Genomic DNA, 15,145 nt, shown 5'->3' on the forward strand with positions numbered 1-15,145 from the left:
GCTACTCTGCCGAGTAGTTGTTCCTGTTTTATTCCGACAAAGTATATATTCGAAGTCCGTCCCATTTTTTAGGTTCTAGCACTCCAACATAGCTGAGCCTCCTCGTTTAAAGAATAGGACGAGAACAGAAAGAATAATTTGCAACTGGCTGTCCCCATCGAGCAGGGAGATACTATTGCCCAATTCTGTTGCCCGAAAAAAAACTCAGTAAAATGCTTAAATTTCTAACAGTTTTATCAATTGTAAGAAACTGTCCTTTTAAGGACGAACACATTCTTATATGTAGATAGAAAAGGTTTTCTTTCCTCTGCTGGTGGTAATCAAACCTTGTAAACTAGCAGGGTTTGTTAACACATAAAACATTCGATGTAGTCTTTAGTGTATTTTTCTTGTCAATTTGTTCTTGTTCATCTTGTTCATGGCAGATAATTTTTCATCCTTGAAATAAACATGAACCTGCGGCACTGTTCGTTTTGCCCTTGGTGGTATCAACGTAAAAGTTAACGACTCCATTTAATTCTGCTTTAATTTTGTCATAGTAATTTCTTTTGACTTTCTCGTTGATGCTTGAATTATACTAGCAGACGTACGAAAATAATGAACGGAACCAACCACGGAGTCTAGTGAAGATTGCTAGTTAGACGTTGCATCATTATTTTCAATTCTTCAATAATGCGCACTTGAGAGTCGATAGTTTTCTATATTGGAGTCGTAGAGAGAGCAAAGTTCGTGAAATAGTTCTTCGTTTGGTGAGCAATCTGTAGCCGCGGACTAAAAAGTGACCAACTAGCCAGATTTGGCAGGTTGCCACTATTCAAATTGCACCAAACAGCGGTACAATGACAATGGCGTCATCGTGGTTTGCATGAAGTAGAATGTGGCCAATATTCTGGTGCTAAGGGAAATTAAGGAATACTAAGGTACATTTTGTGGAGAAAACAACTGAAAATGGAATTTGGCTGCTAAACAAGCGGCAAAATAGCTGGGGAAATTAATGATAAGTTGCAGAATTATCAGCTACGCGCAAAGTTGGAGTTTTATTAATTTATGATACGCGATTTATATAATTTTTCTATCGTATTTCGTATACGAAATATACAAAAATATTTTAAATTAAACTAAAGTACTAAACAAGGCACCTCCGTTCTTTTCAGTGAAAAAGGAGACGCGAGGTTTTTTATAATCTGTACCTATAAAAAAGGATTTCTGTCTGTCTGTCCCTATGTTCCTTATAGAATCGAAAACTACTGAACCGATCGGAGTGAAAATTCGTATGTAGGGGTTTTTGGGGCCAGGGAAGGTTCTCTCGATGGCAAAAGACCCGTCCCTCCACTAAGAGGGGGGGCTCCCATACAAATCTATGCCTATAAAAATGGATTTCTGTCTGCCCTATGATTAAGCCGAGTAAAAATTCGAGAAGTTATTTATAAGTTTAGAAATCGTTGGGTCCAATCCATTTTCTAATAGCGTTTAGGTTTTTGCGTTTAGGTTCAACCTAGGTTCACCCTAGTTCCAAGCGAACGGTCATCAAAACGTTTGTTTTTTCACTCAAGTTGAATCTGGTTTCGCTCTGGGTTGAACTTTTTAGACGACGGATTCACTCTGGGTATTATTACAGTTTCAACTCCGCTAATGGCATTGACAATAGTGACAACCCGAAAACGTTTGTTTATTCTCTCTAAAATGTTTTTGACGTAGGACTATGTTTTACCGCAGGGTGTCGTTCCATAATTTAGATTCTAGTTGCCGTTACGTAGATATGAAAGATTTTGAATGCTAATAGCTCTACTAATTATGAATGGATTTTGATGGTTGAGATACCGGCCGTTTCATAATAGATGTAGCAGTTATGTGGTTTTTATTAAAAATTTCTTTAAAAATCAGTAAATAGTGAAAATTAACGAAAATTTTCTTTATCACGATTAAACGCCAGAAAAAGTGACAAAATCTCCTCGTCCCAGCAGGTCGAAGATTCTTTAGGACGATTAAACGTAGGCGAATTCGATAAGCTATTGAGAAAAAGGGATCGAATTGGTAAAATGTTTTCAACATGGGAGAAGGGTTGGTAATTAAAACAATTGTTGATTTCTGTCAAGTAAATACACATTTCCTTTCCGAAGGTTTGAAAATATGTAGTATAGGAAACTTATACAGTGAAAACTACAACCTTTTATATAATCTGTTACTCCTGTTATTTCATGATTGTTGTAGCATATTATGCCTGTAAGTTTTTCAATATAAAAATGCTCAATAGCCTCCCAATGTTGGCTTCAAGGTACAATTTTGATCAAACAAGCTAGTTGTCAAATGTTTTAATCTCGGCTGGGAGAGGCTGTTAGTCAATAGGATCGCACAGTAGTCCAAAAGGGCGAAAAGTGGAACTTTTTTCCTAGTTTCTTATGTTTTCATTTTATCATTTATGGTGTGCAGCACTTTTGTTTGTATGAATATCCCCCTTAATCTAAAATTGTCAAAATTTAGTCATTGCTTACTGTAATGAAAACATAAAAATAACTTTTTTGTGTTAGGAAATATAGACATGGTTTCTTTGACAAAGTTGTAAATAATGTAAAAACAAGCAACTTTGCTGAAGAAATAAAATTTCTATCTTTATCGAGTGCTGAACTATAGGGCATATTCTTTAAAACTTCTTTAAAAATTGGTTTTTCATACTTAGCTTTTCTTAGTTGTGTTTTACAAGAATATAATGTTCTAGGCAATTATCAAAATATTCAAAATATACGTCATTTCTATCTCTATCGAGTGCAGAGCTATACAGCATTTTCTTTGGAAACTCTTTGAAAATAAATTGTTCATACTTGGCGTATGTTGGTTGCATTTTACAGGAGTATATGGTTCTAGGCATTTATTGAAGGACTCAAAACACATGTTTTGCAGAAGATTGCAAATCTCTAGGACCTTTTCTCATAAAGTTATCGCTTATTTAAGCTTCATTTTTCTTTAACTTTGCAAGCCAAAAACGATAACTTTGTAAGGAAAGGTCCTAGAGATTTGCAATCTTCTGCAAAAACGTGTATTTTGAGTCCTTCATTAATCTATATATTCTAGTAAAATGCAACCAACATATGCTAAGAATGGAAAACTAATTTATAAAGAATTTCCAAAGAAAATGCTCTGTAACACAACACTCGATTGAGATAGAAATGTCATTTCTTTACCAATGTTGTTTGCCTTTATATTTTCCATAACTTTTCTGAAGAAACCAGATGTCTATCTACTAACACAAAAGAATGGACGTGTATTGCGAAATATAGCGAAAGCAAAACATGTAAAACGTATGCTTGCCTTTCTCTAACTTGGGTGGTTGGGGACAAGCGGAACCCATACAAGTTTATAGTACTCGACTTAAGCTTCAAGATGAAGTATTTATTTCATAAATCTACTTGCCCCATTTTAATCGACCAGTTTTCCTCGATTCGTCACAGCTTCGTTGTTTTATCTTAATTCTACTTCTTGCGGAACCATAGTGACGCCATTGTCGTTGTACCATTATTTGGTCGTATTTAAACAGTCATAGTCTTCCGATTCGGGTCAGAAAAGGGCCAGAAATTCATATGCTATTCCAGTAACAGCAGCTATCTTTTCTTCCGGCACTCATTTTGATAAATTTTATGGTCCCAGATTTGCAAAAACATCACTTTTCAGTATTTAGCATTTCTATAAAAGCAAAGCAAAACCTAGGTAGTACATTGCGTTATCGAAACTTGACCTTCTGTTTTCATACGAAGGACTTCACAGCCAACTGTTTGAGTACAGGACAATTGGGTCCTAAAATTTGTGATAAAAAGATAATTTTTTTAGAAGGAACGATAAAGCTTCCCATTATGACTACCAGAGTATAGTTTTTTCTTTTTTAAAAAGATGCAGAGCACTAAAAAATTAAAAAACAAAAATATTGTAATTTATTCTCCCTTGACATTAGAGATCTTCCTTGACATAACGAAAATAACACGTTTCTGGCAACAATGATAACTATTTCTCACTGGCAACTCTGGTTTGACATTAGAGCAGCTGATCGTTTTGACAGCTACAGCTTCGCAGTTGTCTCTTGTGCTTGTCTGCGTTTTGCTGGTCGTGAGGAAGTGGAACATCAAATTTGTACTATATCGGATAAAAGTTTTGATTTGGGCAATGTATTCCAATCCATCGATTCACGGTGCTAGACTTTGTCCAAATCTAGTTTGCGCTAAGAATGACTAAACGATGTCAAACTGATGGCCAACAGTATAATCTCGGTACAATCGACCCCGTAGAACAGTATGAAAAAAAAAAAAAAAAAAACGTCAATTATATGTGTTCTTAACCCTAACCTTATCGATTCAAGCTAAAAACGACATAGGGCTTTAGGACCCAATTGTGGGGCTAGTGCTACGATCCACAGTGGTCCAAACGGGCGAAAAGTGGAACTTTTTTCCTAGTGTCTTTTGCTTTCATTTTATCATTTATGGTCTTCAGCATTTTTGTTCGTATGAATATCCCCCTTAATCTAAAATGGTCAAAAGTTAGTCGTTGCTTGCTATAACGAAAATTAAAAAAATAACTGGCTGTGAAGTCCTTCGTATGAAAACAGAAGGTCAAGTTTCGATAACGGAATGTACTTCCTAGGTTTTGCTTTGCTTTTATAGAAATGCTACTGAAAAGTGATGTTTTTGTAAATCTGGGACCATGAAATTTATCAAAAGGAGTGCCGGTAGAAAAGATAGCTGCTGTTACTGGAATAACATTTGGATTTCTGGCCCGAATTGGAAGACTATGGCTGTTTAAATTCGACCAAATAAGGCCATTACAAATATTGTAGAAAGTTTTTATCCTTCTGGTGTTCGGCCACTGAAGGGGGGGTGAAAAAAAACAAAGTAAATTTTTTAATCGAGCAAAAAAACATGGGTTTTAAGCATGTTTATTTAAAGTTGCTTATAATATATACGTTATTATTTTCTATGCAAAAATCTACGAAAAAGACAAAAACGAAGGAAATTTTTTTTGGACGATTTTCGGAAACTCCATTGTTTGAATTTCCATTTCTGTAACGCGCTAGAAGCGTTAACTCAACTCGTAAACTCATTTTTCGAGTTTTTTTTAGACTGTAGAGCCCACAGCACTATGGGCCAGAAATTAAAATTTCGGGACAAAAATATTTGCGGTTAAACGGCATGTCTCAGCTCAATGTGGTCCTCGACAACTTTTTCAATAAAAAATTGATGCATATTTTGAAGGGGTCGTCCAATATTTAAGCGTTACTTAAACAACAATTTACGTAATAACTTTTTGAGTTTACTTTTTTTCACCTTTTTGGTTCCAAAATATTAAAGATAAACCAATTTCAAGTAATTTTTCTGAAGATATGAAACTTCTAGCTTTTACCCATTTCCAACAATAGATCTTTCCTAAAAATGAAAAATAAAAAAACTTATCCAATTTAAGTCTACTATGTGTATTTTATTCAATGACAGATACGTATTTCGCCTACGCCTTTCGAACTTCGAAAACAGACACTGAGGAAGCCTGCAAGTCGTAGGCGAAATACGTATCTGTCATTGAATAAAATACACATAGTAGAATTAAATTGGATAAGTTTTCTTATTTTTTATTTTTAGGTTTCGTATTCTACTAAGACGCTCCAAAAACTTCAGTCAATAGATCTTTGTTTATAAGCGACCCTTCAAATCACATTTCTTCTTGTAACATGTTTATTTCAACAGACAGTTCAATATGATGTTCTAGAAAATATTTTGCACATAAAAGAGGAATATATATGCTGAAGACTGTTTTGCTTTATATGCATTAATTAATAAGATATAACTGATTATAGGTTAAAAACCGTCTGATGAAAAATCGGAATATCTTAGCCATCTGCAAGTATCTGCAATTAGATTGCATACCAATTTGTAGGGAATTAATAAAGCTATCTGCCCAAATGTGTATTTCAGAGAAAATATGTATTTCAATATACTGAATAACATTATAGAACATTTGAAAGCAATAAAATAATCGTGTGCAAAGTTATTGAGTGTAATTGATTTTTAAGTGCTCTTTTTTAACTCATCATTATATTTTGCAACCGGTAAGAGATAGATAGTTACTACATTCAGCAAAGTTGCTTATTTTAGTATGTTGTGTAACTTTTGGAGAAAAAAAAAACTTTTTTTTGAAATTATTTAAGAAAACAAAAGTTTGCATCATCCTAATAGGTGAATTCATGGTCACCCTAATAGTGCAGGAAGCTGCGCTATATTTTATTATTTTACTTCTCCGAAGACACTACCATTGAAAAAATACACATTTTTTATCAGACGGTTTTTAACCTAAAATCAGTTATATCTTATTAATTAATGCAGAAAAAGCAAGACAGTCTTCTGTAAAAATATTCCTCTTTTATGTGCAAAATGTTGTCTAGAACATCACATTGAGCTGTCTGTTGAAATAAAGATATTACAAGAAGAAATGTGATTTGAGGGGTCGTTTATAAACAAAGGTCTATTGCTGAAAATGGGTAAAAGGTAGAAGTTTGATATCTTCACAAAAAATACTTGAAATTGGTTTATATTTAATATTTTGAAACCAAAAAGGTGAAAAAAAATTTACTCAAAAAGTTATTACTTAAATTGTTGTTGAAGTAACACCTAAATATTGGACGACCTCTTCAAAAGATGCATCATTTTTTCATTCAAAAAGTTGCCGAAAACCACATTGAGCTGAGACATGCCGTTTAACCGCAAATATATTTGTCCCGAAATTTTAATTTCTGTCCCATAGTGCACAGACAATCGATTTTATAAAAAAAAAATTGACTCAAATCCTACAAAATATTTTTTGTCCCCCAATTTTTCAAGCCAAGGTGACAAAAACTTTAAAAATGATTTGCAATGACCTAATGGTACAACGACAATGGCGTCACAAAGCTGTGACAAACTGAGAAAACTCGATTTTACAGGGAAACCTGAAGAAGAAGGGTTGCTAAACATTCAGTGGCAAGACTTGCTGGACAAGTGGCTTCGTGGGTTAAGATGCCACTCAGAGTTGGAGTATTGAAATTTTTCTCTTCTATTTCAAAATTTATTGGAAACAGATCTATTAAGGTTTATGAGGTAAAGGAACCATCTAAATTTAATTTAACAATTTAATCTTAAAAATTCCAACCCCATTGTGTTTTCCAATTTTTTACATGAGAATTAGGCCATTACAAATATTTTTTAAAGTTTTTGTCCTTCCAATAGTAGATAACTGAAGGGAGGTTCAAAAAAATTAAGATTTTTAAGAATTTTTGCTTGAAGTTTAATCGTAAAACCCGAATTTATTCTTGCTTTTGATATATAAGTTGTTATTTCCTATGCAAAAACCTTCCAAAATAAAGTCAAATTTAAAAAAAAAATATTTTTGCCGGTTTTCAGAAGCTACAATATTTGTACTTCCATTTTTGTTTCATGCTAGAAGCGTTAACACTCCGTAAACTCTTTTTTCGAGTTCTTTAGGCTGTAAAACCCACAGATAATTGATTTTATACAAAAAAGTATTACTTAAGTTTAACAAAAAAATTTTTTACCCCCCGATTTTTAGAGCCAATTTTGAAGGGCGGGGGGACAAAAACTTTAAAAATAATTTTCATCGCCTCCTACTGTCCTATGCCGAACCCGAGGTACAGCGTTTTGAAGCAAGCTCCTAAACTGAAATGCTAAACAAGGCACCTCCATTAATTCCGGTGTTAAAGGAGACGCGAGGTTATTTGTAACCTGTCAAATCGATTTTGTTCCAATCTATTTTCTAGTAAGTGAAGTTGGAGTCATAGTTGCCAACAGTATTAAAAAACTTTGATGTGGTCCACCAAAATCTGTTATACAGTATCCGAAGGTATTTCCCGTTCCAACAATTCCAATTGCTTTACTAAGGAAATATTTGTACACTTTTTGGCTTTTCGGATCCTGCGAACATTGACCAAAGACCAAAAAAATAGTTGTTATCTTTCGAAACCCATAACCATTCTATATTATAGCAGTAAAGAGAAACACGTTGATGGCATAGTTTTGAATCAGTTTGATTGGTTCTAAGAATCGGTTAGTTTGTTGAAAAAGTCGGTCCAAATGTGTTAATGTCGTATGATAGAATGAGTTGAAGATAAAAATTAAAATGAATCGACCGCATCATGCTAGGCTGAATATTTAACAGAGGAAATAAATTGTAATTTGTTTAGCCTTCTTTAAGTCGATTTTGGATTAAAATTCGGATTGGAATACCTACGTTTCTAAAAAATGTTTCTGTAATAACACTCCAAGTGAGACAGAACACAGTTTCAATTCAGTGATTGCCATACGGCTGTAATCAAATCAGTATTTTTCAACATTGTGAAATCGCGGTTAGTCATACTCTTATTACATGCCACCAAGTGAAAAACATTCGATTCAAACATGAACATGAACAATCATGCTCTATCATCAAGCCGGCCGGCTATGTGGAACAAATTGTTTCCTGCAACATCATTCGAACATTAGCCGACATTGCGTAATACCGAGTTGTGTTTACCAACAAAAAACCTCCCACCCAGTTCTGCTACCGACAAAACGTTTCGAATCGTTTCATTCAAAAACCAAAACAAAAAACAACAACAGAGAGTGAGTCACGTTGATGTCGCGCCACCAACATCACCACCACCGTTACGTGCGGCGGTGCAACGTGACAAAAATCGTTTCATGTGTGCTGTACGTACTTAGCAAATTTACACTCAACTGGACCTACACTGATGCAATTCCGACACGTCGATGGTGAAATTCGAGAATGTGTGTCGGTCACCCCAACCACCCAGTACCACCCAGCAGCAGCGCCTTCCACCCAATCAACCCCACTTCGCTGGTGGCAGACAGATGAGTCATAAGCCGGTTGGAGGATCACGTTGAAACATGAAAAAACCTGATACTCTCTGTTGTTTACAAACGATAAGAGACGCGGTGACCGGCGTCAGGTTTACTTTGCCTGGCTGGCATATAAATTGCTCGGCGAGAGCCATCGGCAGCAGCATAACGCAATCATGGCTTCGAACAACAGTAACATTGCCACTGCCACTGGAGTGGCTCCGATCGGCATCATTCCGGAGTTCAACGGTCAAACGGATGATTGGAGTGTCTATCGGGAGATACTGGAGGAGTTCCTGAAGGCTAACGGAGTACCGGAAGCTAACCGGGCGTCGGTTTTGATAAGCGTGATTGGAAGCGAAACCTACCGGACGCTGCGCAATTTGTGTCATCCCGATTCACCGAAGGATAAAACTTACGAAGAATTGTGCACTTTGCTGGCGAAGCAGTACCTGCCGGAGATTGCCGTTTTTCGTGAGAGATCGAAATTTTATCGGGCGGAGCAGCACTACGGTGAGGATGTTAAATCATGGTTTGCACGTTTGAAACGGTTGTCGGTGGATTGTAAGTTTGGCGAGCAGCTGGAACCGCTGTTGTTGGACAAATTTGTGGTTGGATTGATTCCCGGACCGATCCAGGATAGGCTGTGCGAGGAAAATGAAGCTCTAACTTTGAAGGATGCAGTGGATTTGGCGGCTAACCGAGAGTCTGCTCTGCAGGACGAGGGCATGGCTCAGGGCCTCGAAGATATGCATTTGGGAGAACGACGACGTGGTCGCAAGCGACATGGTCATCGTCATCACGGAGGGCGTGATGGTTTTGATCCTAGAATGGCATTTGACTTCGGTTTCGGTGGACACGGTCCACATCATCACCATCATCGTCGCCACCATCACGGCCCACCTCCGCCGCCGCATCATATGCGTGGCTTCTTCGGAATGGGCTTCGGCCCAATGGATCGTCGTGATCCTCCGCCGCCGGCGGAATTTTTCCATCAACATGCTTTCCGTGGATTCGGACCTATGGAGCGTGCTGGGTTTCCCTTCGGACCAGTTGCGGTGTCGCGTGGACGCGAAATGAAACGTTGGGCTAAGAAATGGCGCAAGCACGGTCGTCGGGCTCGTTCTAGTTCGAGCTCGAGCAGCTCTAGTTCCAGCAGCTCGAGTAGCAGCAGCAGCAGCAGTAGCTCGAGCAGCAGCAGCTCCGGAGGCAAGCGGTGCGAAAAGAAACGTAAACATCACAAGAAACACGGCAAAGGCCATCGTCACGGCAAGTTTGATCACGGACGGGGCGTCAAGTGTGCCCGAGGAGGGGAACGCGGCGGACGAAACTGTGGTCGCTCCAAGGATAAATCCAACACTGATCCGGTAGTGACGGAAAACACTGAACCAGAGCTGATTGAGTGAATCTATTCTTGAAATATTGCATTTATTATCGTAGTCGTGATGTATTAGACAATTTTAACCAAATATTTATATAACTATTTAATGGCAAATATATGTTAAATAAAAAATCAAAAATCATGTTTTTTATTTGCACTGTATCACAGCATCCTTTTTATTATGGCATGTTCGTGGGGAAGTATGTTTTCCAAAGCAAATGGAAAATGTTTTTCTATAAGATATCACATCCCTTTCAGAAATTTTGATTTGTTTTCTTTAGAATGATTTTCTGGGTTGAAAATATACTAAATGTGGAATGCATTTTGTATTTAAAATCTGAGAGTGCAACCTGCAGCAAGTTTTCAAGACTTCGACCAATTCTTAAAAGTCAGCTAATCAGGTAAGGTGAAATCAACCAAAAAACCCAAAAATAAAAAATAAGAAAACTTATCCAATTTAATTCTACTATGTGTAGAAACTTCAGGAAATCAACCAGCCAGAGAGGTAAGTTGATATCAAAAACTATAAGCATAGATAAATCTGCAGCTATGTAGGAGTATACATAGCTACATCATTGAAGAATAAAATAAAAGGCACAAGGTCTCATATTGCTTCCTTGAGGAACACGAAACTCATTATTCGACACAAATGAGAGAGTGGTAAATCATGTGCTGCATTCACTCTCCAGAATTAAGCCCTCCGCCTGGGTGAATTGGTTGAAATTGCATTTTATAATGAATTCTCTGATGAAGTTTTGCATTCCATTGGCATGCAGTTTCGGACCGCACTTTCGGATGATTATTCCCAGACTTCCCCATGCCCCCAGAATTGCGCACCAAACCCTATCTCAACGCCCAAATACTAAGATGCAACTAGAAAGAGTTTTTAATCTTTTGACTTTAGAATTTTTCACTTTGGCCTTTCAACTTTTGCTTTTGACTTGACTTTTGACATTTTACTTTCGATTTTTGCCTTTTCACTTTTGTTGTTTGGCTCAAACTTTGATTCTATCTGTAGATTTTAAATTTTCAATTTTTAAAATTGGCTTTCGATTTGACGCTCTCCTATTCTTAACTATTGGTTCTTTGATATTGGTAAAAGAATCAGATTTTTGCCTTTTAGTTTTAGACATTTGTGTTTTAGATTTGATTTTGGGGTTCTGGCGTTCGACTTCTGAATTTTAACTGTTTATTTTCATTGACATTTGACTTATTTTTAATTTTGATTTGTAACCTTTGGCTGTAATCGTTTGATTATTTTTACTTTTGATATTTAGCCTTTGACTATTGGTTAACTTTTGAGTTTTAATTTTTTACTTTTGATTTTATTTATAACGTTTTGTTTTAACTTCATAATGTTTGCTCTCGACCTAACCGTCCTGTTGCCTTTTAACTTTTATCTTTCAAATTTGACTTCACTTTAATTGTAAATTTTTGATTTTTGGCGTTTTGACGTCAATTTTTGTCTTTTCAACTTTTTCTTAGAATTATTGACATTTTGGTATTGACATTAACTTATAATTTGGGCGCATGGTTTTTGACATTTCGATTTTAATTTTCATTTCTGAATTTTATGCCAATTTCAACTTTGATTTTAGGTTCAGTTTGAATTTTAATTTCAGTTCAATCTAAGGTCCTATTTCAAGTCAACAATTTATTAAGTCGACATCAACAGACCATAGTCCCAGTGATCGTTGAGTGACTAACACTTTTGTTGACGAATTGTTTCACATATTTGTCACGTGAAACAAACGCGGAAGGAACTCGATTAAAAACTTGCGACTTTTATAACTCGGTAACTGAAACGGGTTTCGCCGCGGCAAACGATGGACAGCAAAGCGTAATAAGCAAAGTTGAACCGATTCAACACTTTCTATTCCATTTTGGTAAAATAGATGCCAGTTAACGAGACCGTATTCAACAGTCAAACGGACGAGTGAACAATATAATGTGAACAATATAATATAATATAATATTGAGGCAATATACGTCAGTGAAGCCCTTGGCAATGCGGAGGGTGGGTCCCAAAGTTCTCGATCCCTTGTCCACAATGTAGAGCTGATCAAATGAAAATAAAAAATTTATAACAGGATGAGTTTTAAATAACAAGTTTTTTATAACATAATCTCCTTTGCGGTTTGTTATAAATTTGGTCTCGTTAGTAGTTAAAATAACAACAATTATATCAAGATGTATCACAAAACCATAATTCTGCTCTGCTTTATAACTAAAATGTAACAAAACATGTTATAAGTAACAGAACGAGATCGAGTCTTTGTACAACATTATGCGTTTCGCAACTTTTTCTATGCCATTTATAACAAATTTTATTCCCAAATGACTACCTTGTGGGATTTCGGACGAGACCGGAAACCCATTTGATTGAAAACCTGCTATTGTCACAATCGCTTTGACATACAATGCTGTATGTACAAATCTCGACCGGGCAGTGCTGATAGAGTTAGTAGGATCGTTGCATTAGCAGTGTAATTGTCCTGTACTCTAATAACTGGCGGCGAAGTCTGTCGATAAAGAAGGGTCAAGTCTTGAAGACGTTTACAACCAAAGGATTTGTATTTTTAAATCAATCGCTTAATAATGGATTGGACAGAACTGCAGCAGAAGCTACAGTTCATTTGCTAGTTGCCACGACTGTGGCACTGGGGTTTTTGTTACAGTCTGAATAAGGCACTTTTAGGGATGGGAACTATCATTAAAAATCGTTCCTGAGAACTATCAGTAGTTTCCAGTATGTTACTGATAACTATCAGTCAACATCAGCAATTTTACCCCATCACAGCATTGAAGCAAAATAATAGGAAATTGTAATATTATAACTGTGTTATTGACTGTAATTTTACATTGTAATTTATCAGGGGGGGCCAGATTTTTACCATCCGACAGATATTGTAGAAAAGTCGAGAATACATCGTGTCCACGGATCACATCTTTATTGGTTTCAAAGCAACATACGATACAGTCAATCGAGACCAGCTATGGCACATAATACACGAAACCGGTTTTCCGGATAAACTGACGTGATTGATCAGATCTACATTTGAACGAGTGATGTGTTTCGCACATATCGGGGACACACTCGAGTTCCTTCGAGACGCGGCGACGGTTGAGACAAGGTGACGGCTTATCCAGCATGTTGTTCTAAATCACTCATGAGGCGGTGATCCGACCAGCGGATTTCGAAACGAGAGGCATGATTTTCATCAAGGATAGAAGTATATGAATCACGAGAAACGTGATACTTTCGCTGCTTGAGATTCCCAGAGATTCCCGTCTACATCTCACGAAAGTCGGTAGGCTACGGTGGGCCGGACACGTCGTAAGGATGCCGGGCGACAGCGCGACGAGAACAGTTCTTTTCAACAACCCCACTGGCGCCGGGAACGCGAGGCTTAACGTGCAAGATGGCTTGACAAAGTCGAAAGCACTTTATGACTTCTGAGACGACTGGGAAATTGGCGACAAATGGCCCAAGGTTGAATGGAGATGACTTCTTGAAACAGCACGAGCTACTCCGGCTCTAGGTTGCTGACGACAACGACGACATATTGTGTCATCCTCATCTATCGTACGAAACAACCGACAAATAACTTTAGTCTAACTGATTTTTCTAACGAGACGACTTATCAGTAAACATCAATAGCAGCGAGACCTTACACCTTACTGATACTTAGTTATGCCGGCCACGTCGCAAGGATGCCGGACGACTGTGTAGTGAAATCCATTCTCTTCAAGAACCCCACCGGCACCAGGAATAGAGGGGCTCAACGTGCTAGATGGCTCGACCAGGTTGAAGCCGACTTGCGTGTGTCGAGACGCGCAACGAATTGGCGACGAGTAGCCCAAGACCGAGTACAATGGAGAGGAATTCTTGATACGGCAAGAGCCACCCCGGCTCTCGGCTGAATAAGAAGAAGATACTTAGTGATATTATTGCTTACTGTTAACTATCAGTAGTTAATGATAGTTTTCCTATCCCTAACTGTTAATTAACCCGCTCAGTTAGCTTCGAGGTACGATGCTGGTCTAACAAGCCAGTCGTCGTATGTTCGAATCTCGGCTAGGCGGTGCTTGCTAGTTAGAGTCAATAGGATCGTTGCACTGGCCCCGTAATTTTCCTGTACTCTAACAGCCGGCTGCGAAGTCTGTCGATAAAGAAGGGTAATGTCTAAAGACGGTATAAACCCATGGCTTTGCTTTTTAACTGTTAATATTCGGCGGGGCAGTCTTTATCAAAACTGAAGTTTGATGTTTTCCCGATGTTTCGACACTTTGTTGGTGTCTTTTTCAAGGGGGACTGTAGTAAAATACATTTATAATGTTCTTTTTAAGTTGCTTACATAAATTTCCATTTGCTTACATATCATTTAGTCTTTAGTTCTGTTCTTAGGATCCTTGTTATAGAATAGGCTTGTTATAGAATAGACACATTCTGCGGGCCGGTATACCAACCAGACATTTTATAAAAGTTGCTTTTAGCATTATTGAACATTTTTTCATAATTGGGCAATGTTTGAACCTTTCAAAACTGCCATGACTGATGTTCTAGCATTTTCGGAAGTTATATAAAACGTGTATCGAAAATAAATGAAATTTACAAGAAATAAATGATTTTTCGTGATATTTTTAAAAATACTGCTACAGTGCGCTAGAACATTCCATAATATCATTTGTTTTCGACCAACTTACAAAGGAATATATGCTGAATCCATTCCAAAAATAGTTTGGATGTAATTTTGCAGTTATTTTGTATTTCAAGTGGATGAAATAGGGCCATTTTTTGCGTTGTAACGTCACGAAAAAGGTGTACTTTTTCGCTTTCGCAGAAAAGTACAAATTCGAACAATCTAATAATCCGTATTCTCTTTGTACTCAAAAATACCTT

The 15,145-nt window shown here is 37.1% G+C and overlaps 2 protein-coding genes across 2 annotated transcripts in view; one reads left to right on the forward strand and one right to left on the reverse strand.

The window, feature by feature from the left end:
• Positions 1 to 15,145, reverse strand: part of LOC128736811 (opsin, ultraviolet-sensitive) — an 87,430-nt gene that overhangs the window by 41,861 nt on the left and 30,424 nt on the right. The gene's annotated exons all lie outside the window — the stretch shown is intronic.
• Positions 9,036 to 10,369, forward strand: LOC128737798 (uncharacterized). The gene has a single exon (XM_053832504.1). It carries the CDS (start codon positions 9,038 to 9,040, stop codon positions 10,265 to 10,267), a length of 1,230 nt encoding a protein of 409 aa, XP_053688479.1. The 5' UTR covers positions 9,036 to 9,037; the 3' UTR covers positions 10,268 to 10,369.

The sequence above is a fragment of the Sabethes cyaneus genome, chromosome 2 (assembly GCF_943734655.1).
Source record: "Sabethes cyaneus chromosome 2, idSabCyanKW18_F2, whole genome shotgun sequence".
In the NCBI taxonomy this organism is placed as follows: Eukaryota; Metazoa; Arthropoda; class Insecta; order Diptera; family Culicidae; genus Sabethes; species Sabethes cyaneus.